We start from the raw sequence: 27,572 nt of genomic DNA on the forward strand, positions 1-27,572 counted from the left end.
CTGTCAAAAAGGGAAAAATTAATTCACTGTCGCTCAACTGAAGGGATCTCGTTCCTAACGTAATTTTTTCATAGCTACTACAAGAGCTCGTGTAAGGTATGAACATACAGGAACAGGAAAACGAGAGTGGTTCAGAAGTTGTAATCTAGGGATGCGTTTGCTTAAACAGGAACACTCGGGACACGGGGCACTCGAGAGCACGACCTTGCTGCGTGCGCCACCCGGCATTAACTGCCTGGAGCGCGTCCCCTTGCCCGGCGGGAGCAGCCCCTGAGCGGGCAGAGCGCTCACAGCTTGGGTGTCGCGGCTGCAGGAGCAGCGCAGGAGCTTGCGGGTCGGCAGCTCGGCTGCTCGGAGCGGTGCCCCGCCGGCCTTCAGCCGGGCGGTGTAACGAGGGCCGCTCAGCCGCCGAAGGTTTTGGAGGGACGCGGCGCGCACCGCTTGCCTCGCCCCTACCCGGTACGCAGACGACGCCACTGGCTGTCTGTCTGTCTGTCTGTCTGCCCGCCCGCGGAGGAGGCCCCTCGCCCAGCCGAGGCGGTGCTGCCCCCGCAGCCTGCCCGCACACGGGCAGCCCCCGCCCGCGGCCGGCAGAGCCGCACGGCGCGGCCGGAGCCGCACGGCGCGGCCGGGGCCGCGCTGCCGTCGCTCGCTGCTCCCGCGGGCTTCGCTCACGGGTGCGTGCGAGGCTCCCTCAGCGGTGCGCTGGCAGGGCTCGGGTGCTCCAGTCAGGCGACAGAACTTGAAAAGTGCTTTTGGGGCAGAGTATAAAAAGCAGATTTTAATGCTTAAAGTGTTATTTACTCATGGTAGGAATCCAGTTTAAAAGAGCAAACCAAATAACTCCCAAGTTTTACACAGCACTATTTAAAGTTGAAATTTATCCAAGAAAATAATCACTTTGCATTGAAGGGTCACAGAACTGAATTCATTAAAAAAAAAAAAAACAAAAACAAACCACCACCAAACCAAAACATGATAGACATATACTTCTTTTTCAAGTTCAACTAAATTTACAGAGCTTCCATACATCAAACGATTTAACCAATCTGTTATTTCCCCCTCCTTTGAAAATGACTAGTGTGACATGCCATATATTTTAAACTTTCAGGAACCAGTACTAAATATTTACATATTTATTCCATGTGTGACACTTCTATTACTTTTCATTTCAAATTCCCTGCCAGAAAACAAATGATTCATATCCCTGCTAGTTTCCAACACAGTAAAGTTTCTAAAAAAATTAAAACAACCTTAAACATGGTCTGAAGGAGCTAGTCAGCTTTAAAAATATTTATGCAGTGCTCCTTAAAAAAATTAGCATTAATACCTGTAATGTGTGCGAGAGCTCCACCCATTTTAGTCATAACAGCTGCATTATCAGTAAAATTACATCTTCCTGTTATTTTACCAGTCAGAAAATTGTTTGGCTTCCAATCCAAATCTTTGTTCATGTTATTTTAAACAATGTTAAAACACATACCCTTGTGAGCTGACACTATTCCCTTTAGCTGCACGCAGTCAATTCATACACATTTACCACTTTCACAGGTTACGTCAACTGATGTTGTGCAACCCAAATGCCTTTCACAGCGGGACACTGTCCCAGAGTCTCCACACAGAGAAAGCGCACATAATAGGGGGCTTCTGGGCATCAAATACAAACCTACTTTAGCCAGGCGGTATAACTACAAAAAACCTGAATTTAAAGTAGTATCACACTTTAGAAAGACTTAAAATAGGGTGTTATAGTTTATGAGTCTGGGCAGAAGAGCTGTCCAAAGTCAGTCAACGTTAGGTAAAATAAGGACTTTACAATTGGGCCTTATTGAAGCACTTAAGACCCCTTTACAGCACCTCTGTAACATCAAGAGACCAAAGCGTAAGTGACAACTGAGCTCAGCTAAGCCTGACAGCGGAGCTCGTTTGTAAAAACTGTGTATGGCCTTCAGAAAAAGCTGCCACTCCCCACCCCATCCAAAGATACACTAAAAGGCTCTTGAGAATCGGTTAATTCTGCAAAATCCCATGGAGCCCAGAGGAATGCAAACATACACAAAGCTTACTTCAATGTAGTATGAAAATAAATTTAGAGCTGAATTGAGTAGTAACATTTCTGTATTAATTCCTGCTTCTCAAAGTTTTTCTTTCCACACTGTATCTCAGTCTAATTACAGAAACAAAAATCCAAACATCCACCCCAAGGGAAGGTTCAGCACTTCACCGTGTGGTTGCTCAGTTTATCCATCTCTCTCTATGCCTTCTCCTCAACCAGGCAAGCCAGCAGAGAGACAGGCAATGCATCAACTCCAGGCTCTCTATGGGTTCAGGTATCTTGCCTTTTACCTTCAAAGAATACTCTTTGTTTTCCAATGAAATAACCCTTGTGCTCCTCATGCATGAGCTGGAGCTGTAAAGAAAATGCTGGAATGTTTTCTTAGTCTCCTTGAAGTCAGTGACAGATCTTCTACTCATTTTAACAGGTGTGGGATCTGATTTAAGCATCTGATCGCATTACCAAAGATGTACAACAAAACCTACATAAATTATGTTTACATTTGTATCCTTTCACAGATTAGTTGATTTCAGTCAATCTTCCATCACCTGCTACTTCAACTGCCATCAGATGGACCTCACTCATCATAACTCGGACTGGCTGGAGAAAAAAAAAGGGGCTAATGGCTCTAAACCTGAGAGAAAAAAACTAAAATTGCCTTACATTATATATATATTTTTAATTTTCTTGCAGTAACAAGTCACACACAAAATATCTGTACCTTTCTTTTGGCACAATGATTATTTAGAAGTCCTTCAAGTCTTAACTCAAAGAGGTTCTTTACTGAGTATTGTCTACAGAAGTCCACAAAAAAATTAAAACATTCTTTCAAAAGGAACAAAAAATTTACAATTGTACACAAAAAGTCTTGAATTTTATTGAAATTTCGAGTCTTGTATCAAACAAAAACTTTTCTTCGGACAAAAATATTCTCTTGGTGTCCTCCAGATACCAGTAACTGAATTGGTCCTTTAGTGCCGCTGCTTTTTGTCATCTTCACAGAAATCCACATGGTTGGGCTGTTCCATTAGGTCTCATTTTATCGTGTGAAGGAACGTACATGACGGCCTCTTCCACTGCCTCCACTAACAAACTTTCCTCTTGAGCCACCACTGCTACTACTATTAGCACTTGTCCAAGACGGTCCAATTCCTCCCCGGCCTCTGGAAGCACGATCGCGAGGACTCGGTCGGTAGCCTTAAAGCAAAGAAAAGTATACTCAGTTGGAAAAAAAAAAAAAAAAAAAAAAGCCCTAGGCGTAGTAGCTGCTGGGAAAGCAAACGAACCAAAAACAGGATGAGACACAAACGGGGTCTGTTTTCTCCTTTTACTTTTCACTTTTCTTTTAGGCAAGCATTTTCGCTCTGATGGGCTCTATAATTACCATGTAGGTACGAAGACAACTGAATTGCAAAAATCTGAATGCAAAATTAAGGTTCTGCGATCAAGTGTTCAATTCAGCAAGTTCTACGGATTACAGGGCAGTTCGTATGAAAGCACGCATTTGACAGTCTCAGTGACAACTGTTCATAAATGCTTAAAACATTTGCTGAATTTCAAGGTGTCTGCAGCATCCTTGCATGGTTTCATTTGTAAAGCAAAAATGAAATTCAAGGAATTTTGTATAGTTCGATGCCCATATGAATACCATGTACCTGCTGAACTTAATGGTCTCAATGGTGGCAGTGGACCCCTGTTAAAATTGCTTTGACCACCTCTACTGTCATTGTAGGTGCCCCTGGGCGTACTCTGTGCACTCCAACTTGAGCCTCGAGCGCCTTCACGACGACTGTAATTTCCTAGATAGGGAGAGAAAAACCCACACGCTGTTGAGCAAACATCACTTTTTTTTTTTCTTTTTTTCATTTCAATGTTCACAATACTCAGGGTGGTAAACGTAACATTTACGTAATTCAAATAGACAAAGCTACTCTGCACCAACATACCCTCAGCATTCTAACTCCAAGTCTGCAAGTTACTGTATTATATAGAGTCGGGGAAAATATCTATTTTTCATACATGAACTTAAATCTAAAAGAATTCACGTTATCTAGTGTACTAAGACAGACTCCTATACTTTCAGGTTTTGTGGTAAAGTAAATCCTAGTATTTATAACTTTACTAAATGGAAGTATTTTCTGTTTCTACTCTGCAAGGACTTGCCCTAATTACGGGATGGAAGGGAAAGGAATGCAAACTTGTCTATATATGAAAGAAACTTAACACTCTGTAGCTAGAACCTCCAGGTTCACTGAAAATTGCATCTTGTCCTTCTCAGTATCTTCCATCCTTTTATTCAAAAGCCTCATTTAAACCCAGAGATGCATTGTGATGCTTGATTTCAGGAACTACCACGTCACAAATGGTAGAAAGGGCTTCTTATTTTTCTGACTGCATCTCTGAGGCCCTCCAACGGCTGCTACAAGAAAACAGCTAGCCCCGTTGCTAAAAGCGAGGGAGAAAGAGGCAACACAGGAACTTGCAGCCTTGTTTCAATTCCACAGCACTCAAGAGAACCTTTTCTAGTGCTAAACAACTTGCTGCAATCACACTGCTTCAGGAATATCCCACACCAGGGATATTAACTGCTAGTAAATTGGGTTGGTGTTACTGAAGCATTTTCAGCATTGGTTTACTCTTATTCTAATACAGGAAACAACTTACCTTTTGAAGCAGGTGGTGTAAAGAACCTGTTCTGACTGTGAAAAGCTCCTCGTCCTCCACGATTCCCTGAGAAACCTCCACGTGAAGAAATCTTCTGTGATACTTTTGGTGGCCTTTTGGCTGGTGGTATCCCATCTGGAGCAACCACTTCTTTGCTCTCTGCAGCAACAAAATCATCCACATGCATGGAGGGTGGCCTGCTCGTGTTCTGTTTCCTCTGACGGAAGATATCATGTGGTCGAATTCCTTGTCCAAATCCTCCCCTGCCTCTTCCTCTTGGTGGTGGCACAACATGAGCTCTCTTTGCAGGCTCTATGTACTCGGATTTTCCACTGTCACAAGAAACCATGATTTATTTAGTTAGTGTAAAAATGAATTCATACTGAAGGTCAGGCATTCTCCATATCAGAGATGCAATATACAAATCAGTGCTGAATACACTGTTTACTCATTAAACTCATCTTACCTTGAAGTTATGAAGGTCTCATGCTTGTGCTTGCCAAGTTTGAACCCTTTGGTGGTTTTTGTGCGGCCAGGAGATGATGGTTCTGACAAAAATGACCTCTCTAATTCAGCTTGCAAGTCAAAGTCACTGCAGCCCTTCTCTGACAGTTCAATTAAGTCAACCTTTACCTGCAATGACAGAGTTTAGTTTTATCACAACGATCATTACTAGCACCTCTGAAGAAAAGATGCTGCATCAGGATGGATGAGGTTCAGTTAAGGTCCTTCTACTAGAGCAAAACCAGCTCCATCCTCTACCTTTTCATGCAGTAGTGTGGCTCAAAACAAAAAAGCAGCAGTAACAAAACAAAAAAGCAGCAGAGCTGCAGCAAAATTATCTTGATGGTTCTGAATCTCGGTGAAGTCAAGGGCATAGCTTTCAAGTACGAACACCCACCTTATCACTAACCAACCTACAGCGAGGCACTCTCTTGCTTAACCTAACTGTACTGTAAATTTATTCGTGCTGCTTTTTTACAGCAATCAACAGTTTTGGTTTTGCTTAAGAAAGTAAAACACAAGTATCTTTGCATGTAACTTAACAAAAAGTAAAACTAAAAAAGAAAGTCTGAAGGCAATAAAGTCAACAGAAACTGATTATTTCTCACATAAGAAGTTAAGACACTGCCAACTGCTTAGTTTAAAAAAAAAAAGAATGTCATTGTATATTTTTAAAAATTACAAGAAGTTTTTGTGCAAGTAGCTGCATTTACTACTGCCATTTTCCACTTTTATTGCATCAGAGCAAAGATTCTTTAAAAAAGCCTGTTGCTATCAGGCTCTTTGGATATTACTGCAGTGGCGGAAGACAAGCAAGGAAAAAAAAAAAAAAAAATCACAACCTTTACCTACATTTAACACAAACTGCTGAAAAGCCCCAGCAGCAATGCAAACGCAGGTTAGGACTGACACAACCGTTCCTCTGAAGGAGATGACTTCTGCATTACAGCACTGCAGAAGGTGCCGATCTTGCGGCCGCTTCTGAGTGAACCTGAAGGCATTTGACAACCACCCTTAACCAACGCCAACCCCTGTTTCTGTGTCAGTTTACAAGGGTGAGCTCAGGAAAACAAACCATTTGGCCATATGAATTTCTGATGCTACTAGCTCAGGTTAACCTTCATTTTTAAGCTACGTTAACAAAGCCTTTTACCATATCGAGATCAGTGTCTATTTCTTCAGCCTGAAAGGGTGAGAACCACATGGATTTTAGCTGGTCATCCATCACGTCTGCCAACACGTACGTAGTCCTGCAACAGAACAATGCCAAATGCCTCTTTGCTTATGAACTACAACCAACTGCAAGCACACACAGCGTCACAGAACCTGGGGTGAAGGTTGCTGCCTTACCCCTGCTGCTTGCATGACATTAAATACGCTGGGACTAGTCGGTAGCAGCGACGACAGTGCTGTTTAGATCCTGTTTGTAATATACTCATGCATAAATTATTGCATTTTCTTAAGTAAGTCACAGGTAGCATGCTCACACACTTAACCATTTTACCTGTTGTTAAACAAATTCTGAAGAGAGTCTGGTGCAGAAAGAACAGGCTCTACATCTTGGTCACTCAGCGGGCAAGAATCACCCGCCGATTCCAACATCTGCCTCACTCCAACGATGTTGTCCAGTAGGGATTCAAGGCCATCATCTTCCTTGGAACGATCCTAAGTCAACACAGCACAAGTCAGAACTTTTTCCCCTCCTCAGAGAGGGAAATATACTTTTGCTAATTAAAAAAAAAAAGGAGGGGGCTACTACACAAACAGCCTATCCATCCACAAATAGCAAAACTAAGACACCCGAGTACACAAACAACAGCAGAGCTCCTCAGTATGCTATAAAACAAACCATGTCACCACCTGCACATTCTAGTCTTCGTTTCCAGTTGATGCAATAACCTCCACAACACAGTCCTAACAAAGGCATCACCCCAGGTTTTAGTTAACAAGCTCTCTGCTAGAGCATTCCAAGTGTCCGCTATTTTTCCTTCGGCACAGCTGTGGCTTTTAATCTTCTACCACAGGTGCAGGCGGCCAGGGAAAGGACAGGAGTGAGTACGGCACTGGGAAGGTATTTGTGACCAACAGGCTGCAAAGCAGCTGGTTTATGGACTCTTCTACATCAGCCACCTACTGCACGGCTGCCATCAATTATGTAGGATTAGCTTTGAGTAACAGAGTTAAGTTTGCAGTTAGAATCACAGCAATGTTAGATGCGTTGAGTTCTGCACATCCTCTAGTCCAGCGCCCACTGCTTGAAGCAGGCCCGTCAAAGCCAAATCAGGTCAGCCATAACTTTACGTAGCTGCATCTCAAAAAAGCTCCGGTGATCGAGAGCCCACAGCCACGCTGAGCAACCTGTTCCAGTGCTGCACTTCCCTCTCACTGATTTTTTTTGGTAATGTCAACCTGAACCTCTGAACCTACAATATGAGGCCACTGCCCCTTTGCCCCTGGTTTTATCATCTGCAATTACCAAAAGGAGTGTGAGGCATGGGGCTACTCTGCTCTCAGTGCAGAACTTTGCATTTTTCCTAACGAACCACACAAGCTTTCTGCTAAATGGATCCTAAAAAGTTTATTGAGGTCCCCCTGGATTGAGGCTTTGCTGTCTGTCACATTAATGACTCCCCCAGCTTACTGTCATCCACAAATTCACTGAAGATGTATCCATGTTCAGTCTCTCATTAAAACATCTAACAATATCATCCCCAGTATGGACTCCTGGGTATTCCACTTGTTACTGGTCACCAGTAACCCCAAGCCACTGCTAAGCAGTGGTTCCTGTTGCTTATTACATTAACAGTCTTCTTCACCACTACCCAGTGCTCTGTTGTACGCATTCGCTGCCTTTCATCGCACAGTTAACTGCCTGTGCTCTTATGGTGTGCAAATACTCCCAAGCACAAGGGGATCCCAGCCCTACCTGAAACTTCTTAGCATTACCACAATACAAACAATACAACCAGAATCCATCCTGCACCAGAACAGGTGATTTCGGACATCAGTATGGAAACAATGGCAACAGCTAATACCAATCCCGCAAGGTATGCCGCAGAATTGCACCCCCTTCTCATCAAGAGTGGACAGCCTATATTCTTTTAAAAACACATTCAGGTACAAGACCGCAACATCAACTATTTAAATTCTTTTACCATAACATGTTTCTCCAGATCAAGCAGCAGGTTTTCTGGGGTTTCTTCTTTGTTCTGCAGTAGATGTTTTAACTCTGCAGTAGTTAGACCCAGCGTTCTGCCTGGATGAGATCCATCTGCTTCCATAAGGCTTCCGTCATCTCCACAACATCCCTGAAATATTTGACAAGTGGGAAATGAGTACACAGAAATATTCATTACACTTCTGGACTGCAAACCCCTTAGAATTCAAATGTACATTAGAGCAAATCTAACAAAACAAGAGTAATCTCTTGATTTAAAAACATATTATGCAAATTATTTTAATAAAGTACACTTCAATGGGCAAGTTTAGATGCTGCATCGAGATGAATGGAACCCTTTCCTAGATAAGCTGAGGTTTGTATCACAGAATCAACAAATATTTTAGATTCCTTTCTATATTACATATCAATACAGTAACTCTCTAACAGGATGCTATGAATCTAAAACCTCGACAGAATAGCAAGCTATTCACTTACGAAATCAGTATGACTCAATATGCCATTCTTCCTACTGAAAACCCCTGTTATTTACTAAACATACATTCTGCCCAGCTTTCAATGGATTTCATTAAAAACTGAAGACAGCACTAACACTGCGGGTGGAAAAGCCTTACACAGCAATGTGCACAGCCAACTCCTTTCTGAAATAATTGCTCTTGAATGTGTCTCACGCTGCAGATTTCAAAGAAATGCAGCTGAGTGTGTGTAAGTATTCAATACATATTCACTTACCAGCGTATCAGAGTTTAGAATTTGTCGCATAAAATCCAAAAAGGAAGAGGCCAGTTCGCCCGTGTCTTTGCTAAAACTAGTTATTACTCGCTTTAACACAGTGTACAGAGCACTGCTGTGTTTTCTTAGAGAGCTGTTTTCATAATGAAAAGAGAGAAAATACTTTATGAGTGCATACGTTGTGACCACCCCACTGTAACTTGTTACAAGAAAACAACAGATATGCAACTAATTTGGTAAATTTTACAATTATCAAGTTGAGTTTTAATTATGAAGTTGGAGCTTCATTATTTTCTCTGTACTACACTCTTGCTTTCAACAGTGCTGTTGGCAGATATTCCAGACTGCACACATACAGCTATATGTACTACAGCAATACCTCTAAAACCTGCAAGAAATCTTGCAAGAATACATTTTCATCTTCAGCAGAAAAGGGACAGGAGTATAGAAATATTTCCTTGCACAAGGGCCTGGTGTATAAAGCAGGATCATGCTTGCTGTTACAATTCCACTGCACCCCTTGATGCCTAATTGCAGAAACAAACCACAAAGGTAATCATCAACATAGAAACAGCAAGGCTGCACACTGAAGCTGACGCTAGACATACAGGATCATAGAAACAACAGCACCTTTAACCTGCTTATTTTTCATATGGGGGCTGTACAGCTGCTTGCAATCCAAGCAGCACAGTTCTGTAGCACCTCTTAGAAGAGTGTTTTGAACAATCTTTTATTGACAAGGCTCCAGGTACCACCTTTTTGTCTTTGAGAACCTCACAACTTTCTTGCCTCTCTGCACCTCACCTTCAGTGGACAGAAACAGGTCCAAACACAGGACATGAATTTGTCAAAACAACACAGTACTGTCCAATGCATGGGTATATTCTGTTAAAAAGGGAGTGGAGTCAACAGAAGTAGTTTAAAAAAAAAATAATCCTTGCTTCAAAAGCCTTAATTGCCTGGAGCTCAGAACACTCTGGGGAAGTGCAAACCGAACACCCTCAAAATCAAGGGAATGACAGACAGCTCTCCAATGTCCCCCGCCAAGAGCTCTAATTACTTAGTGACTCAGAAGAGAAGGACATGAGCACTGTATCTCATTCTAATTCTCCAGCCTTGGAGTGGGGAAATGAGTCTACAAACCTTTTTTCAGCGCTTTGGTTGTTTCTTGAAAGAAAATACTCCTGTGTGCTTACTGCAGAAATGATTCAGAGGTAAAATCTCAAGTGAAGGAAGACCAAAATAGTGAGTAAAATCGCCCCAAAGAGAAATAAAAGTTCAGGTGCCTCATCCTCAACATTTCCTACTAGATGAGTAGGAAATGATTTCACACTGCAGAAGTTTTTAAGTAATTTTAAGTTGCCAGCGATATCTTACAATACCATACCTCTTTAAGTGATAGAAGCCATAGTCATGCTCTGTAAGGAACATCATTGTTCGGATACATGTCAGCAGACAACTGTAACTGCTCTCAGAATTAGTTAATGTTTCCATCAGACAGTCACAAATTAAGGGCATCAGCTCCTTGCTTGGTAAGGAGTTGGAAAGCTGCTCCGATTCAGACACAGAACCTTCTGATGAACTTGGCAAAATGAGTGCAATATCCTATAAAAAACAATTATTATACACATGGTAAAAAATGCATTCTGCATACCAGCAGTAAGTACAAACCATAGATGAAGTCAGAAGCACTAGGGTCTTTCACTACTCCTTTATCATCTCATTCCAGTACTTCAATTACTGACCAGTAAAATACTAATTCAGGGTACTCCTTTTTAATTTGGTTCTGTTAAGAGTTACTAACCATATGATTTTTAAAACCGTAAAAGCTTTAAGAGGTGAAATGCAATAGCAGAGCCACAACTAAAGGCCGAATGGTCACTGGATGTGTGTACAGTAGGTAGACCAACTGTCCCTTAATCTGAAAGCATTCATCAAAACCTGAGGAGCAGCTGAGGTCACGGTTTGTTCAGCTTGGAGAAGAGAAGGTTTGGGAGTGCCTTCATCAAAGCCTACAGCTTCCTCAAGGGGGGCAGCAGAGGGGGAGGTGCTGATCTCTGCTCTCTGGTACCCAGCAATAGGACATGAGGAAATAGAACGCAGCTGCGTCAGGGGAAGTTCAGGCTGCACATTAGGTTCTTCGCTGAGAAGGTGGTCGGTCACTGGAACAGGCTCCCCAAGGAAACTGTAATGGCACCAGCCCTGGCAGAGTTCAGGGACCATCTGGACGACACTCTTAGCCATATGCTTTAGGTTTAGGTAGTCCTGCAAGGAGTAGGGAGTGGGACTCCACGATCCTTATGGGTCCCTTCCAACCTGAGATACTCTATGATTCTGTGGTTCTATGAAAATTAAGAGGCTGCAGACACAACCTAGGAAGTTTGAGGTCTACTGCCCCCTCCATATTTTACATAAAATAAAACCAGATTGCCTTTCACAATGAATTTGCATGGGCAAAGATGTCTTGTTTGTATGTGAACGGCTGATTAACCTCTACTGACCAAAAACACCCAAAAGTCTTTTGCATAAGTGGGTAAACACTACAGCAAATAAACACATGCAACTAGTAAGGCAAATAGTGACATGCAAATCTATGCATGCAACTAATGAGAAACTACTGGGGCTAGTCTATGAATCACCTTTCAGGTAACGTTTCTTACCTTGCTCTAGTAACTTAGGTGCTTTGTTTTTTAATGGTGGAGTTTTATGGTAGCAGCATATCACATGTTATCTTTATATTTGGAATACATTTTTAAGAGGTTTCAGTTAGACAACTAAGAGATACACGTTTATTCAACCAGGTAAGAGGCAAATAGTTTTGCTAGTGGCCCACAGGGAGAAACGACATCCCTCTCAGCTGAGGGGACGGTCAGTCTCTGCCATTCAGTTTTTGGTCTCTAATGAGCTACCAGAATAGTGCACATAATGCAAAAGGGATATCATAGAATAAAAGGGTTTACAAGATAGGAAGTCTGCCAAAGAAGCCTACCATGCATATTTTTATTTTTTGTGTTTTAATCATGTTCAATTTTCTTTTTTTCTTTTGGAAAAAAGCAGGCACCTAAGAAATAACCTCACTTGTCCCCTACAATTATCAACAGCCATTATGCATTAAATCTCGAAAATACCTGATCACAGAGGGACTGCAAAAGGGAAGTTATATATTCAGCACACTGTTGATGAGTGACATTGTCCCCAGCCGATCGCATCAAAGCCAAGAGCTCCTGGAAAACCTCTGCATACTTCTCATCACCTTTAGTAGTTCCATTGATAAGATGCAAAATAGCCAATTTACAAGCTTTATGTGAAGCCAGGGCATCCAATAAAGCAAGCAGTCGAGTGGTCTGTCCAGTGTACTGCTTCTCTTTATCTTCTGTGTTGCTGAAAGGATATCAATGCAATTTGAAAAAGCTGTTTTAAAGTGATTAAAAAAACTATAAAAACAACCATTACAGGAGTCATAATTCTGTATTTTTAAAAAAAAACACCTAGTTTACATACTTAAACTGACGGTTTCATTTACTTTTTGAAAACTGCTCAACTTTCACTAAATGACTTCTGGTTGCATCACAAATTAACTAATCTACTATGAATTTAACACGCTATAGGGCATCTAATTGTATACAGATAAATACGCTTTTATACAAACAGTATATAATTCTATGTGGATAATTACACTTTTAAATAAACAGTACTCATTGTTCCAAACCCCTCTGAATTTGTAGTATTCAACTTCCTCCAGCTCACAAACATCTAACATTTTCCTGTTGGCACACAAATCCCAATATAGCAAACTTTACTGGCCTACTTTTCCTATTTATATCAGACAAGTCCTTTAGAAGCACTTCACAGATGAGGTAAGGCTTCATAGGGTCAGTTTGAAAAAAATCTTCCTAAAACACTTACCATAAACATACCCTTGGCAACATTAAGCATTGTCAAGTATATAGCACTGGGCTGAGAATTCATTCACTTCATAATGGACAAGTAATGTTTCTGAAAGTATTTTCCTCCTGCTAAATCTACTGCACAGAACCAAGGTGGATTTAGCAGTTCATGAAAGAAATCTTTGCAATAGAAACAAAGATACCTTTGCAGGTCTTCTACAATCAGATCCAATACAGTCCTCATGATAAGAAGAGCAGTAGGTGAAGCCAAGTCACACAACTGAACACAAATACGTCTCAACATATGCTGAATAGGCTGGCAAGACGAACCGGAGAAAGATCGAACTATCTCTTGGATCAGTTTGGCCTGAACATGAAGATGCATACTCCACAGCTTCCGGGTGTTGAGTGCCACGGAAATATCATGTGGTTCAATTACCTGCAGGAACAGAAGGACAGGAGGTTTTTCCTTTCAACTTTTACCATAAAACCTGAATTCTATCACAAGGTATAAACAAAGACTAAATAGCAATACTGTCCTCATCAAAAACATGGAATGCCATTTTCATTGTTATCACTGAATGACAGGGCACAATTCCAGCAAATTAGGTATTCCTTCAGGAGCACGGTTTGTCACACACCTTTCATGCTTACTTATTAAAGATCACAAATTGAAGATCCATGCCAAAAGAGAGCCTTAATACACTGACAGTTTGGCATGCAGAGTTAAATTTAAAGGCTTCATAGCCAATCATTTAGTAATAGAATGGGAGTCTAGATAATTTCACAAGGAACAAAAGACAACATATGACTGCTAATTTAAAAAGATGCTCCAAATAACAACAATGTTGTTTCTGAAGAAAAAGATGTAACTCCAAAGAATCTATCTGAACACAAATGCTTTACAGAAACTTTAATTCATTCTTCCACACACCTGCTTACTCCAGAACTACCAAAATAGTCCAAGGGTTATACATAATTAAAATTCTTTTAAAACTAAATAAATCTAAATTATACCTGAGTCGTCTGCATGGGCAGTGGAAGAGGCAGCAATTCTGAAAGCAGTATAAGTCCAGAGAAAAATCCTTCAGGAATTCTCACAATTGAAGAGAGAACTTCCTTCAGCATTAAAGACCAAGTATTGTTCGCCAAAGTTTCTTCAGAAATTGTAAGTTTTTCATTAACACCTTGGGTAAAAGTCAGTAGGATATCAACAATATCATTCTGAATTTTTTGTTCATCGCTATCTAAGCGGCCTGAGAGAGGAATGGAACACAGGAGCATGTGTAAAGAAACAAGTGCTGATGGAACACGCATGTCTTTGAATTCAAAAGATCCACCCCTCAGGAGTTCTGTTAGCATGGTTTTAAGGAGAGTAAGTGTGCAGCGGGCCATAGAAATTGTAGTAACTCTGTGAAGCGTGGTGCCCATGTTGACATGGAGTCGCCATGGCTGAATAAGTATGCTGTTCAGCTTCTGTAATACCCGGATGAAGGTGTCCATTCCCTCAGAAGAAAAGAGCTGAATAACTGCAAGATTCCATTTAAGGTCTTTCTGTTGACCTGCATGGAAAAGAAATAACATTTCTGTATGTCTGGTTTCTCCTGGGCAATCACTTTAGTGACACTTTACACACGTTTAAGTAGAAGACTCGGAAAACTACAACTTCCATGTTAAGCAGTACAAATGTATCAACCATACCTTCTACCAGAGGGGGGGGGCATGCAACATGACAAAGAACGCGAAGTGCAGTAGGAAGGCCAACTCCATCTGGGGTCATCAAACTGTCAATATTCTTATAAGGGAAAAAAAAAAAAAAAAAAAAAAAAAGAGTATTATTACAAGAAAGGACTTTACAAGTACATCACTAGCTTAGTATTCAAATTCTGTATTTAGTTACTGTAAGTATTCCACAAAATTTAAGCTCAATTATTCCACCTTTTGGAAAGCAGTCACAAATACAGCAGAAGCAAAAAAAACGAGGGTCAACATTTGCGTTGTGGTATTATGGGAAGCTGAAAGACCTAAACAGTTGGATCTTTGCATCATGTAGTTACTTTAGATTTTGTTTCAATAAATATTTAAATATTTATTTAATTATATATGTGTGCAAAACTGGCCATGATCATAAGCTTTAATAAACCCATCTGTTTTAGGTAATCATATACATTTTTAATATCATATGCTAGTATATACCTAAGATAAAATATGAAACTACAAAAGTTCTAAGCTTATAGAGCACAACTAAAAGATAGCATCTATCTCTATTTTACTGACCTGTTTGATATATTCAATGAGATTTGGAATACAATTTATTTCAAATCTAAGATTTTTCAAAGGTTCAAGCCACTTGCTGAGCTCTAGGGGGAAAAAAAAAAAAAAAAAAGACTTAATCAAGTAACTTGTCAGTGCATTTATGAACCTAAAACTTTTTTCAGTAAAAACGTACTTAATTTACACAACAGGTACTAAGGCCAAGTGTGACACTTGTGAGGCATATGTTGCATCTGTAGCCAGCTTAAAAGCATCAACAAAAATAAGACTTCAGAACAGGGAATACCCATCGTGTACGCAGATGAAATTTGGCTCAAGTCAACCCAAACACACTCAACTAATTTTCCTTTTATTATCTGTATTATTTGTAATTAAACATATTTTATAAAAGACACTAATGGTCCCACTGTCAGCTGAAGAAAATGCCATCAAGAGCAAGGATCAACGCACATTCCCCTTAATGTACATAACAGGTTATTAAAAACTGAACACAAACTCCTATTAAATGCCCAAACAGAGGCAATCTGCACCAGTAACACATACGAAAACTGGAAGTCCTTATAGATTAACAGTCTCTCTCTTAGTCCACTTTTTTGGGACAAGAGATTTACAGTTTTAAAACCCATTGTTCCTGAAAATATTTAAAAGAATGTGAAGGTTCAAAGGTTGATCGGACATCAATCGACAACTATTCTCAGACTGATTTCATGATTTGGTTTAATAAACTAGCCCCGCTTCTCATGAAACTGTCTGATGATCAGGTGAGGGGAAAATAAATCAAAGCACGGCAGAGGAGAGAATTAAACTAAAAGTTTGAAGAATTCTGATTTCTTTTCAGTGTATTTAAGTTTTGGAAGAAATTATTGGTATTGTCTGCAAGTGTCAGTCACACAGTGCAGAGCACAACTCTGGACATCAGAGTGTCAGAATTGTCCCCAGCAGCTTTTTTCCAAATGACTTGGGCCTGATCTGTGAGTCGACACAAGCCAGGGAACACATCAAGACATGGTTTGGAGGTCAAAAGATTTAGTAACAGGGTAACATGGACTATTCCATGCCAGTTGGCCTAGATGCCAGAAAACTGTCCCAGGATTGGTTATTAGTATATAAAGACCCCATAAGGCTACATCACTAAAGGGAACAACAAAACTCACCAACTAATTAGTCCATTTTTACTAGAATTTACTCTCCTATTTTCAACACAGAAATAATTTCAAACTTCCTGCAGTTATCCAAAATTCATGTAGTTAATATTACTTTAAAAATAATTTCCTTTAAAAAGATTTCCTATTTAAGTCTCGTTAATAAAAAAAAAAAAATCTACACATTATCTCAGTGACCCAACTAACCACATGCAGCTGGAAACGGAACTTCATTATATACATCATCCAAACCATGAAGCACCAATTACTCACATATAAAAGGTTTCTTCTATACATACAAACAATTCAGTTGATAATGACACATACTGTACCTTGCAATTTGGTGTTATTTTCGTCTGCCTTACAAAGCTTCAGCAAAGGCGCCGAGTGTTGTTCCAGCATTTGGACATCACTGGAAGACTGAACCACCAGCAAAACAAGGATGCAGGCATAATTATAAGCAACAGACTTCTTAGACTTTGAGTCTCTGAAACAACAATAAGGATTTTCTTTAGATCTCAGCTAATACAACTGGGTATCTCTTACATTTTCATTCTTTGACCCCTAAAAATCTTATCTACAGAACTTTTACTTTCACCAAGGATTGCCCCATATAATTAACAACCAAAAAAAAAAAAACCACAAACCATTTCCTCCTATGCTTTTTGAAAAAGTGAAAGCTTTCTTTTACATTGACTTCATATTTATTTCAACATCCACAACAGATGAGAGCGAGTCAAGCAGCAGGCAAATCTTCTTCCATAACTTTGTCTGTTCTACAAATCTTGTTTTAAAAGCACTGCTACCTAAGCAGTAGAACTGCCTCCAGAGAAAATAATGACTATTTTTAACACCTATAAGAACTTAAAGAACTGAGAGATTCCCACCCACCCCAGAAGTGTGCAGTGTCCAGTTTCCCCAGTCAAATCTTTTGCTTGTTTCACAGTCAAATTTTATGCCTGAATGAAAACTGCCTACTTACTGATCTCTTCATCTAGCCAAAAGTCTGACCTATATTACCACACCTTTGTGGATCACCTACACAGAGTTTGAGTATTAAATACTTCACAAATGACAGGCCTGATTTTCTATTACGTTGTTCTTCTTAAAAGTTTCTTTTGTTTGATTTTTAAATAAAAACATCACGATCTAAAAAATATTTTAATTTATTGAATTATTTATAAAAGATACTTATAAAACGTAAAAACCTAAAGGATATAAATAAATGCATAAATTACCCTAAAGCTTCTTTGGAATAGTACTCCATTAAAGTAATAAGACTTTGGAGATTTTTCTCCAGACTGAATACATGAGCCACAGCAGACCTTCCCACAGGGTTAAAGGTAATTAAGTAAAGGTTGTGAAGTGTTCCCAGCAGATCTGAATGGTCAGTCTCCTCACTGGCTGTGCACCGCTGAAAGTGGCAGAACAATTCTGAAATGCACTGTAATGTCTGTGTTGAATGCAGGAGCCACAGGGCAAAAGTATCCTCATTGGCACCATCTGACTGGAGACCTTCCTCTTGATCTGGATCAGAAAACTGACAAAGTGCTCTAATCAACAAGTTCGTCGCTTCGTACTCCGAAATGAAGAAAAGAAGACCCTTCTGTGACTGTGCCAGGAAACGCAGAATATCTCGTATAGCTTGGAGCACACCTGGATGTGCGCCTGTCACTGGAATAGACAGTAGCAAAGTAATGCATTCCAAGAAATGGTGACTGTGAAGATACCTTAAAAAAAAAAAAGCAAAACCAACAGGAAAATAATCAGTAATATTACAATAATCTGTCAACACTGCATAATAATATTATATGAAATTGCACACCTCCTAGCTTCAGTACCTACTGCTCTGTGGACTATGAGAAATAATAAGTAATTATGAAGTAGTACAAAATGTTAATCTTACAAAATGTCATTGCTATCATATTTACAGGAAATAAATCCCTAAATATAAAAGTTCTGATCTCCAAAAAAAACCCAACCCCCAAAATACCTCACCTTAACTACAAAGAAAATAACACTTTATATTCTATTAAATTTGCTGTATTTGAATTATTATCAACGCTGCATAAAATGTTTTAAATGTGGTAAGAAATTATTCATTATAACATACGTAAGAGGTGATTTAAGGACTCTTTGCATGTAGGTACTTTTATTCAGCCACGATCTACACCACTACTATCAAAGAAACCTCTTAGCATTTAGAGAAATCATTTCTAGACAGAAACTTGCTAAGAGAGGAATGGCCCATGGGATCCTTCAAGTGGCAGAAAGCAGGCAGGCCTCAGCTCCTCTGCCCGTTCTGTGCAACACTGAGCCATGCTGGCACAATTGCATGACTTCTAACCGGGGCTGGCTTGTCCCTTGCCACCTCGGCATACGGAGAGGTATTCCAGGCTCGTTTTATCCATGTGCACGGACGTGTTCCAAGACGACAAAGGGAAAACACCCTAGATCTGTAACAATTTTCAAATATACACTTGTACAGCACCTACCACAACTGTCTCATCCAGGATCTATGACTGCAACCAAAGGGCTAGCACAGTACCAGTAGTAACAAGAGGTTAACTTCTTGTCATATGCATGCTATGTTGATTGAAAGACAACAAAATAACAGATACATTAACTATCAAACTCTCTCAGACTTTATAAGCACAATCCAGATTCTAGAAAGTGAACTTGCCATACCTAAACAGGACAGGGTAAGGGTCATCCCTTTCTGGAGGGCCTGTAATGCGTGCCATGGTTGGGAAAGATTTCACAGGTGGCTGAATCATTGTATGAGGAGCAGTTTCCATCAAATGGAAGATTTCTTCAAGAAGACTAACAAGTTTTTCCATCTCTCCTTCACTTATATTAGAAGATTCCAAAAGATGATCCATGTCCATAGGAGCCTCCACATCATTCTCATATTCTTGGCTGGTTCTTTCAAGCCCTGCCAAGTCCTGGTCCTGTTCTGGCTCCGTGTGATTAGGAAGAGAAGGAGTGTTCTCTGCTAACTGATCAACTGCCTTTTTAATATCTGACAGAATCTCATAGAAGTGACATTTCTGGAGAATTGCAGAACCAGCAGTAACTACTCTCACAGTCTGATCTAACAGTATGAGCTCCAGGAGTTTCTGATAACCACTTTTTTCGTGTACATCCACACCACCCCTTAGAAACATTTCCATTCCCTCAGTCATACTAATAACACTATCCAAAGCCTTAAAAGCATTAAGTTTAAGGGATGATGATACGTGGTCTGCAAACAACAGCTCAAATAACACGTTAATAACTCCTGCCTGCAAGAGTGCCGTTATTCCTTGAGTCCCACATTCTCCTAACGACGATACCAATTTTGTCCCAGCTTTGAGTTGTCGGACATTCAAAGCAATGGGCTGTTTGAGAGCTATCTGAAGGTTTAAAGCTTGCAGGGTCCAGTCTACTAGCTGGGTAATATAGTCTTGCTTTGTGTCTTTCACCTGCAGGTAGCTCAATCCTTTTACTATTAAACTTGGAACTTCTTCTAATGCAGTGACCCACTTTGCACCCCTTTCCTCTTGATATAATTCCAACAGTTCAGTTAATTTAACTGAGGCTTCCACTGCCCCTGAATTTTCTTTTTCTGGGTCTTGGTCCTTTATTTTACCAACTTCATTTTCAAATACAGTCTTGTAGGGGCAGCTGAAGTATAAAAGAGGTCCGAGCTCCCTTTCGAAAGGTTCATACGTCACAGGAGGCACAGATGCCAGATCCTCAGGAGTATATTCAATATCAAAGCTTGGATACTTAAATGTTTCACGTTCCAGATCAGCAATTCCATCTTCATCACTTGAAATCTGCTCATATCCATCATCTCCTAAAAAAAAAAAAAAAAAAAAAAAAAAATTCCGTTATGACATAAAATAGGTTATGGATAAACCAGTTCATAACCGCTCAGAATCCACTCAAAATAAAAAAGCAGCAATTTATTTAATACAAACATTACTGGTTAGAGAACAATCGCACACTAACACACAGGAAGTCTTCTCTCTCCAGATATAAGTGAAAGTCCCAGTTGACAGATTTTTTTTATGTAATAAGAGACATTTAAAACAATGTATAAAGCAAAAAGTTTAACTAGGGTACCACTAGGTACTACAGGAATGCTGTTGACTTTTAATTAAGAAATAATTTATTTCACCACTTTCCTATATTTTTAAACTAAACAGATAAGAGCAAATGTTACAGGAAGTAACAGGAAGATTTACTATAAAGGAATAAACATTCCACAGCAAAATACTGTTCTCAAGAGATGTCAGAACCACAAATAAGGCAGGCAATGGTGCAATGACCAAGGGAAAAAAATCCAGTTCTCTTCGCACCTCGTCACCATAATGGTACTGTCATCGAAAGTTCATAAACCCAACTTTTTTTTTTTTTCCTTAACTTTTTCACTTACCTTCACCTTCTTCCTCCTCTTCACCCTCTTCTTCATCTTCATCTTCCTCTTCCTCTTCCTCCTCCTCATCACCAATACTCTCTACTGTATGCCCATCATCATCATCCTCATCCTCCTCCTCCTCCTCAACATCCACATCATCTTCATCTTCTCCGTCTTCTGGTTGATCTTCCTCCACTTCTCCATCGTCAGAATACTGGCTTTCTTGATGAATGGATGTTCGATCAGGAGAAATGGGCTCAAAGTAATCCTCCCTATGGTCCACATCATCTTCTTTTTCCCCAACCACTAAAAATACATACAAAGTTTAAGAAATGAGAATACTTTTCTGAAACCAAATACTTAATAATATGTTTTAGAATTTCACATTACACATAGTGGAGACACAAAAAAGCATCTTGAAGAAAACCTTCAGGTGATTTGACCAAACACAAGCAACAATCACTTAGCTCAGCAAGACTAAGGAAACACGTAAAGTAGTTCTTGGCACTTGTAACCCATATGGAGACCAGCGAACTCAGCAGATGCTGAAGAGGGATGAAGGAGAAGGGCAACGAATACCAGAGTCAACAGAACATTTATATAAAATATGAGCAGTGTGTTCAAGCCGTGTATTGGTCAACAGCTGATATTCCAACTGATATAATTTAACACAACCAACAAATTTTCATTCAAGTCCCTTTCCTAAAACTGAATCTGCCCAGCAGAAGTTAACAGCAGACAGGAAACCTCACACCGGGCCGGAACCCAGAACTCTGCCTCCACTAAGCAGTGACATGCAGCAGATACAACAGTCTGTTCTCATTCTACCTGACACTGCGATAGGTTCATCCTCATCATCATCAGGAGGAGGAGGGCCTGGAGGTGTCCTTGGTCCCCTAGGTTGTGGTCTTGGAGGGCTGCCATTGAACTGGTCTTCTTTCTCTCCATCAACTATATTTATTGTGAAAATAAAAATTTGCATTTAATGGACTCACAGGAATAAAAGTAGGAAATTTTAGTTTTTCAGTGCTACTTTTGACTAGGGAACATCTTCATTTCCCAGCTGTTATTTAATCTGTATTCTGCATCTGCAGTATGATAGGCAGTTTTTTGACGTCACTTTTGACATAAACAAGAACTACCTCAATAAGCAAACTTATTAACACCATCATTTTTTTAATACAATACTGGGTTAAAATTAACATCGGTAATTGCCATTATTGGCTTTGAGACCAGCAATATTGTAACTCTACCAATAACATCTGAGTTACTTCAAAAAAAGTTTACATTTTAATTAACTTGTTTTTACAGGTTACAACTGGTTTTTACTAAAGAGCATTCAAATTTGGCAGCCCAACAGCTGTACCTTGTACAAGACCATTCTAATTCTAAATCTAAAACCAAAATTGAAGCAGAAACTTGGTCATGAATTCTATTCATGGCCATTCTAACACTAAGGCAAAGCAAAGACTCTTCTGTAATGTACCTTACGTACAAGTAACAAAAGGAAAGTTAATTATGACTGAAATTTTCTTGTTATAATTTTAACAATATTCTAACCATTTTTTTTGAGATTTCAGTCATCTAAATTTTAATGAGCTCATACAAATTAAAGTGCATTTTGACCATCATAAGTAATTAGCAACAGATCCAAATAATCCACTCCCAAAAAAACTACTAGACAAGAATCTACTTAAAACCATTCAACAGAAGCCTAAAAGAAAATACAAAACTAAAGGTCAAAGACATAAAGCTAGAAAATTAAAGCCACTGCAATCTAAAATGAGAAAGAACTGTGGTTTTTTCAGATGGATATTATGTTGATTTTGATTTAAAAAAAAAAAGAAAAAAAAAAATCAATCTACGTCTTCTCACAAGGCTTACCGTGTTTCGGGTTTCTTTTCAAACCAGGCTGTTGTTGGGGAGGTGGGGGTGGAGGTGGGGGTGGAGGAGGTGACTCTCTCTCATGACTTATTACTCTGTCAACTGAGCCATATATTGCCAAAGTCAGACAGTTGTACCACCCTCTTAGAACCAATCCATCTGTGTTGACCTGGGCAAAAGCAAGAAAAGCGAAAAAAACACTAAAGTATCTCTACCCCACATTTTGAACACAGAAAACTTTAAAAGTATCAATCATTATAACAAATAAATAATCTTTCTCTAAAGGCTTCAATTCCTTGCAATATTAGCAATTCCTTGCTAATCTACACAGGCTTTTAATCAAAAAAACCCATTACCGTGCGTCACACAAACACTGATCTAAACGAAATAAATCCAAACAGAACGGAAAATTATGTGCTTAGCTGTGGCCCACAGCCACAATGTTCTGATTTGTGTTTGCTCATAAGCAGTGGATAGTTCTGTTGGTAATCTCCATAGGAACTGCTAAGCAATCAAATCATCTACAACTCATGCCGTTATAGAGGCAGACTCTAAATTAATGAGGATCTGAACTACACGCAGGTTTTAGAACAAGATCCTACACAACAAATGCTCTACATAGTGCTAATGCCCCACATACAACCATATTTGTACCAAAACAACAGACATGTAGAAAAGAGGAGGTTTAAATCACATTGCATTACCTTTGCGTTTGGTCTGAAAATAATTGAAGTGTTTTCATCATATTCAAGGCTGTTAAGTAAATACACAAAGTTATTTTTACATTAATATAAAGCATGTTTGCAGAAATGAAACGCAGCAGTACTAAACCCATAAGCCAATAATAAAACACTGAACAAATACATGCTCTTAAAAACAAGAGCGCAAAATCACTTATTTCTACAAAATGCTTTTTTATTCATATGTAAGTGCTCTGTAAGTTTAAAAACAACAGAATCTTCTTTTAAGCATGAACCTCTGTCCTCCCACAGAGATTGGAAGGGCAAGAACACAAACTAGTAAAGAACAGATCAAACAGGAAAATCATGGGAGACACAGATTTTTTACGGATCATGGGAGTATGGATTTCAATGCTTATAAATACCTAAAGGGTGGGTGTCAAGAGGATGGGGCCAGACTCTTTTCAGTGGTGTCCAGTGACAGGACAAGAGGCAACAGGCACAAACTGGAACACAGGAAGTTCCGCCTCAACATAAGGAAAAATTTCTATACATTAAGGGTGACAGAGCACTGGAACAGGCTGCCCAGGGAGGTTGTGGAGCCTCTGTCCCTGGAGATACTCAAAACCCACCTGCTCTAGGCAAACCTGCTTTAGCAAAGGGGTTGGACTAGGTGATCTCCAGACACCCCTTCCAAGCCCTAACATTCCACGATTCTGTGATTTTCTGCACTAAAAAATTCTCAGGAAGAAAAGACAGATAATGAAGTCGTGCACGAATCTTGAAAGTACTTACCTCCCCAGCCTATCAAAGACAGGGGCACTTGGCTTGCTGACATTGTTGAAAAACAAGTCCAGTTGAAATGTATGTGGGGATGTCTCTCTGGAAACAGCAAAAGTAAAATTTAAACCATTCAAGCACCTTATCAGAGTAAGCAGGACTAATAAGGGAAAAAACCCCCACAACTCTAAATTATCCTGTCTAAATAATTCCTTAAAATAATTTCCAGTTCAGCAGACACATAAATGCATTTTACCTTTTTTATATACAAGGCTCTATTGAGATATACAAGTTCAAGAAAAAACAACAGGAAGGTGTTTCTGAATCAGACACCCAGAATCTTTGACTTACCCATAAGCCCTGTTGTCAGGCAAACTTGTGTGAGCTCTCACTCCTGGAGGAATGACGCGCACTTCATTTATGTAAACCACGCATGGAAAACGAACTACATCTATATTGGTACTTTGCTACAAAATAAAGAACAGTGAAAGTCTAAGAAATGTAAAATCGAAACAACATAACGTACTCAGATTTTTATTAATTAAATTAAGGTCACAATCCTAGCAATTACGAAATTCAATTATGTAAAATGATAAACACTATTAAACAAGATTTTTTTCTTCTAGTACTTTTCATAGAAAGCGTTACTGGTTTATTTACATCATTAGTTCACTTTACTTGCAAGAATCCTTTAAACAGCAAAAAGTTCTAACTTCTCCAACAGAAGGTATGTTGGTAAGGGCAAAAACTGGAACTTAAATTATTAATGAAAAAACTAGTATATAGTTCCTTTTTGGTAAAACATATCAAGTTTATAACTAAGGAAAAAAGAAAAAGTATGTTTTCATTTTAAACACTAGCAAATACTGTATTTCAAATGTAATATTAGAAGTAATAATGATACTATAAATGTTTCGCTAGACTTGTACAAAAAGTCAGTACAATGTTTGTTTCTCCAATTTTGCAACAAGGTCTGAAAACCTTTTGCAAATAACATTTCTGTTTACAACACAGAAGTTGCAAGTATAAAGAAATGTTATGCTTCAGCACTCCTAAAAGATGTTTCAGCAAACCAGGAAGTAATCATAAAGTCACAGTGACTTCTCATGTAGCAGCCACCAAATTAATGCTGAAAGTCCCCTCTGACTAGATGCACTATATTAGGTCTTATTATATTTATACATCACCTCTATCATATCTGCACTCAGAAAACAGTAAACATAGATCAACTATGTGTCCAACTGTAAGCATATAAAGACTTTCTTGAACAGAAGCTCAGAATCACACTTCTCACTGAATGTTTCCAGTTAGCAAGCCGGATTAACAAAGACTCACTAGCAGGGAAAAAAAACCAAACAAAAACCCAAACCCACACCAAACAAACAACCCAAACAACTGATCTAAGCGTCTACCAACATAACTAAAAAATGAAAACTAAAAAACCCAAATTCATCTGCAGTCAAAAGTCATATAACTTCCATCACAAGCAGAAAGCAAAAGAAACCCCAAAATCACCAGCATAAGGCACAAAAGTACGAAGATTTTTAGAAAACTAATAAACAAATAAATACTCACGAGTAAAGCTTTAAAAAAGAATATTCAAGCGTGTGTTTTTGGGCCCACATTACTGTCCTCTAGTAAAAAATCTGTGTACACCTCCTTTAGCACACAAACAAACCTCTCGCCCCGAGGGCTGCCGCGTTACAAGCGGACGGAGGGAGAACAAAAGGCCGCCCCGCTGGGACAGGGAGCAGAGCTCGACCGACAGGAACGGGGCGACCGCAGCCGGCGAGGAGCGAGGGCTGGGGGCTCCTTGCTCTGCCTTTAAAAAAAGCTGTATGTGTCAGGCGGAATTTCTGGAGGAAGGGCTGCTGCTGAGAAGGCGGCGGCGGCTGCACCCCGGCAGCACAGCCCAAAACCAGGCAAATTCCTGCTTCATTGAGATGGGATTGCGCCCTAACAGCCACGCATCAACATCACCAGGATGGCGAGTGAATCCAATTCACTTTCCCTCCAAAACATTTAAAAAAATAACTATATCAGAACTGCCCAACACATGTTAAACTGCAGAGCTAAGCCAACTACATAATTTTATTAGAAAACTCAGCAGTACTTTCAAAGAACTGCAAGTTCCAAGGCAAGACTCACAATCCATTTAGCTGAAGAGTAAGCATAACACAAGGAAGGCTTTTCTGCAACATGTAAAAAACATTTTGGCTTTTTCTTTAATAAAAATCCAATATGGTTCAGGTTTGGAAAACGTCACTGGCGAGAATGAAAGTCCCAGAAAACGTTACACGCAATTAAAAATGTCCAATAAGAGAACATACTGTCCCGGAGGGTAACAGGAACGGCTCGTCTTTCCTACCCAAAGGAAAAGAGGTGGCTAGTGTTTCCTGCCCAATGCTGTCTTGAATAACAGAATTAAAAATACACATGTGTCTCTGATCCTGGCAGCTAGAAAGGACTCCAGAAGAACTCCCCATTTGTTGCAGCATCAGCTCAAAATACTTAATTTTCTTTCCCTAATGCCTGTTCATGAACACAGCTGAGATACTCTATACTTCTACAACATCTTTCTCATGTTACACTACACTTTTCATTTTCCCCTGACAGTCCCCTTCTTCCTCCCTGACCAGCGCAACGGCCTGAGCCATCAGCAAACCTGCTGCAACCCAAGCAGCTTCAAGGATGCTCAGGATCCCAACAGCCTCCAAGTGCAGTATTTGCACGATCTCCCAGCTGAAACAAGCCTGAAATATCCACTTTGTGCACGACGCATACAGGCCGCCCAAATCTACGGGAACATCTCACATAGACACAAGCACCCCTCCTCCTCGTCCGCTACAGAAAATCACCAGCTATCTCCCCGGCGGCTCCCCGGTCCGCCCTCTCCCTAACTTCCTCCCTTATGGACATCTCGAATCAGTTTTATTCTGTGTGTTTCCCGCCAGCCTCTCCTCCCCGTTACCTCTAACCCTCCGCCCCTTCCCCACCGCCGTACCCTCCCTCAGCCCCCGCCAGCGGCACCCCGGGCCGCCAGGAGAGCCGTGAGCTGGGCGCGCCGCGGGGTCCGGCGCCCCGGCCCGGGCAAGGCTTCGGGGGCAAGGCGGGGAGGAACCGGAGACCCTCCCTCCGCGGGAGCCCGGCCACCCGCTGCGGCGAGGGCCACCGCCGGGGCCTGTCACCGCCGGGGCCTGCCACCGTCCCGCTCGCCCCGCAGGCCGGCCGCGGAGGGCCCGGTGCGGGCAGGCGGGCGCCGGCAGCAGCCGGCAAGAAGGAAAAGGAGGGGAGCGGCGGTCTCGCTGCCCCCGCCGCGTTACCTCCGCGCTCTGGTGTTTGAACGTGTCTAAAAACAGCAGCTCGGTTGCGGTGTCCACCGCCAT

General features: G+C 40.4%; 1 protein-coding gene across 1 annotated transcript; it reads right to left on the reverse strand.

Annotated features, from left to right (window-relative positions):
• Positions 1–906: 906 nt before the first annotated feature.
• Positions 907–27,572, reverse strand: VIRMA (vir like m6A methyltransferase associated). Its single transcript, XM_086465096.1, has 24 exons — positions 27,510–27,572; positions 24,538–24,653; positions 24,202–24,288; positions 23,431–23,479; positions 22,727–22,895; positions 21,671–21,793; positions 20,861–21,148; positions 19,126–20,278; positions 17,676–18,167; positions 16,770–16,924; positions 15,299–15,381; positions 14,723–14,816; positions 14,039–14,583; positions 13,225–13,460; positions 12,263–12,515; positions 10,522–10,739; positions 9,135–9,267; positions 8,380–8,532; positions 6,729–6,889; positions 6,378–6,474; positions 5,187–5,353; positions 4,721–5,052; positions 3,712–3,855; positions 907–3,253 (listed from the first exon to the last, which is right to left on the reverse strand). The coding sequence occupies exons 1-24, from the start codon at positions 27,570–27,572 to the stop codon at positions 3,096–3,098; spliced, it is 5,469 nt and encodes a 1,822-aa protein (XP_086321222.1). The 3' UTR covers positions 907–3,095.

This window comes from Leptosomus discolor, chromosome 5 (genome assembly GCF_034619465.1).
Source record: "Leptosomus discolor isolate bLepDis1 chromosome 5, bLepDis1.hap2, whole genome shotgun sequence".
Classification (NCBI taxonomy): Eukaryota; Metazoa; Chordata; class Aves; order Leptosomiformes; family Leptosomidae; genus Leptosomus; species Leptosomus discolor.

What these genes read in the sequence shown, in the direction of transcription:
- VIRMA (XM_086465096.1), bottom strand. Translation starts at nt 27,572, where the DNA reads ATGGCGGTGGACACCGCAACCGAGCTGCTGTTTTTAGACACGTTCAAA. An exon ending in TGAACCTATCGCAGTGTCAG is followed by an intron (nt 21,149 to 21,670) that starts GTAGAATGAGAA and finishes ATGTATTTTTAG; the next exon opens with TGGTTGGGGAAAAAGAAGAT. An exon ending in ATCTGGAGAAACATGTTATG is followed by an intron (nt 6,890 to 8,379) that starts GTAAAAGAATTT and finishes GTGTTGACTTAG; the next exon opens with GATCGTTCCAAGGAAGATGA.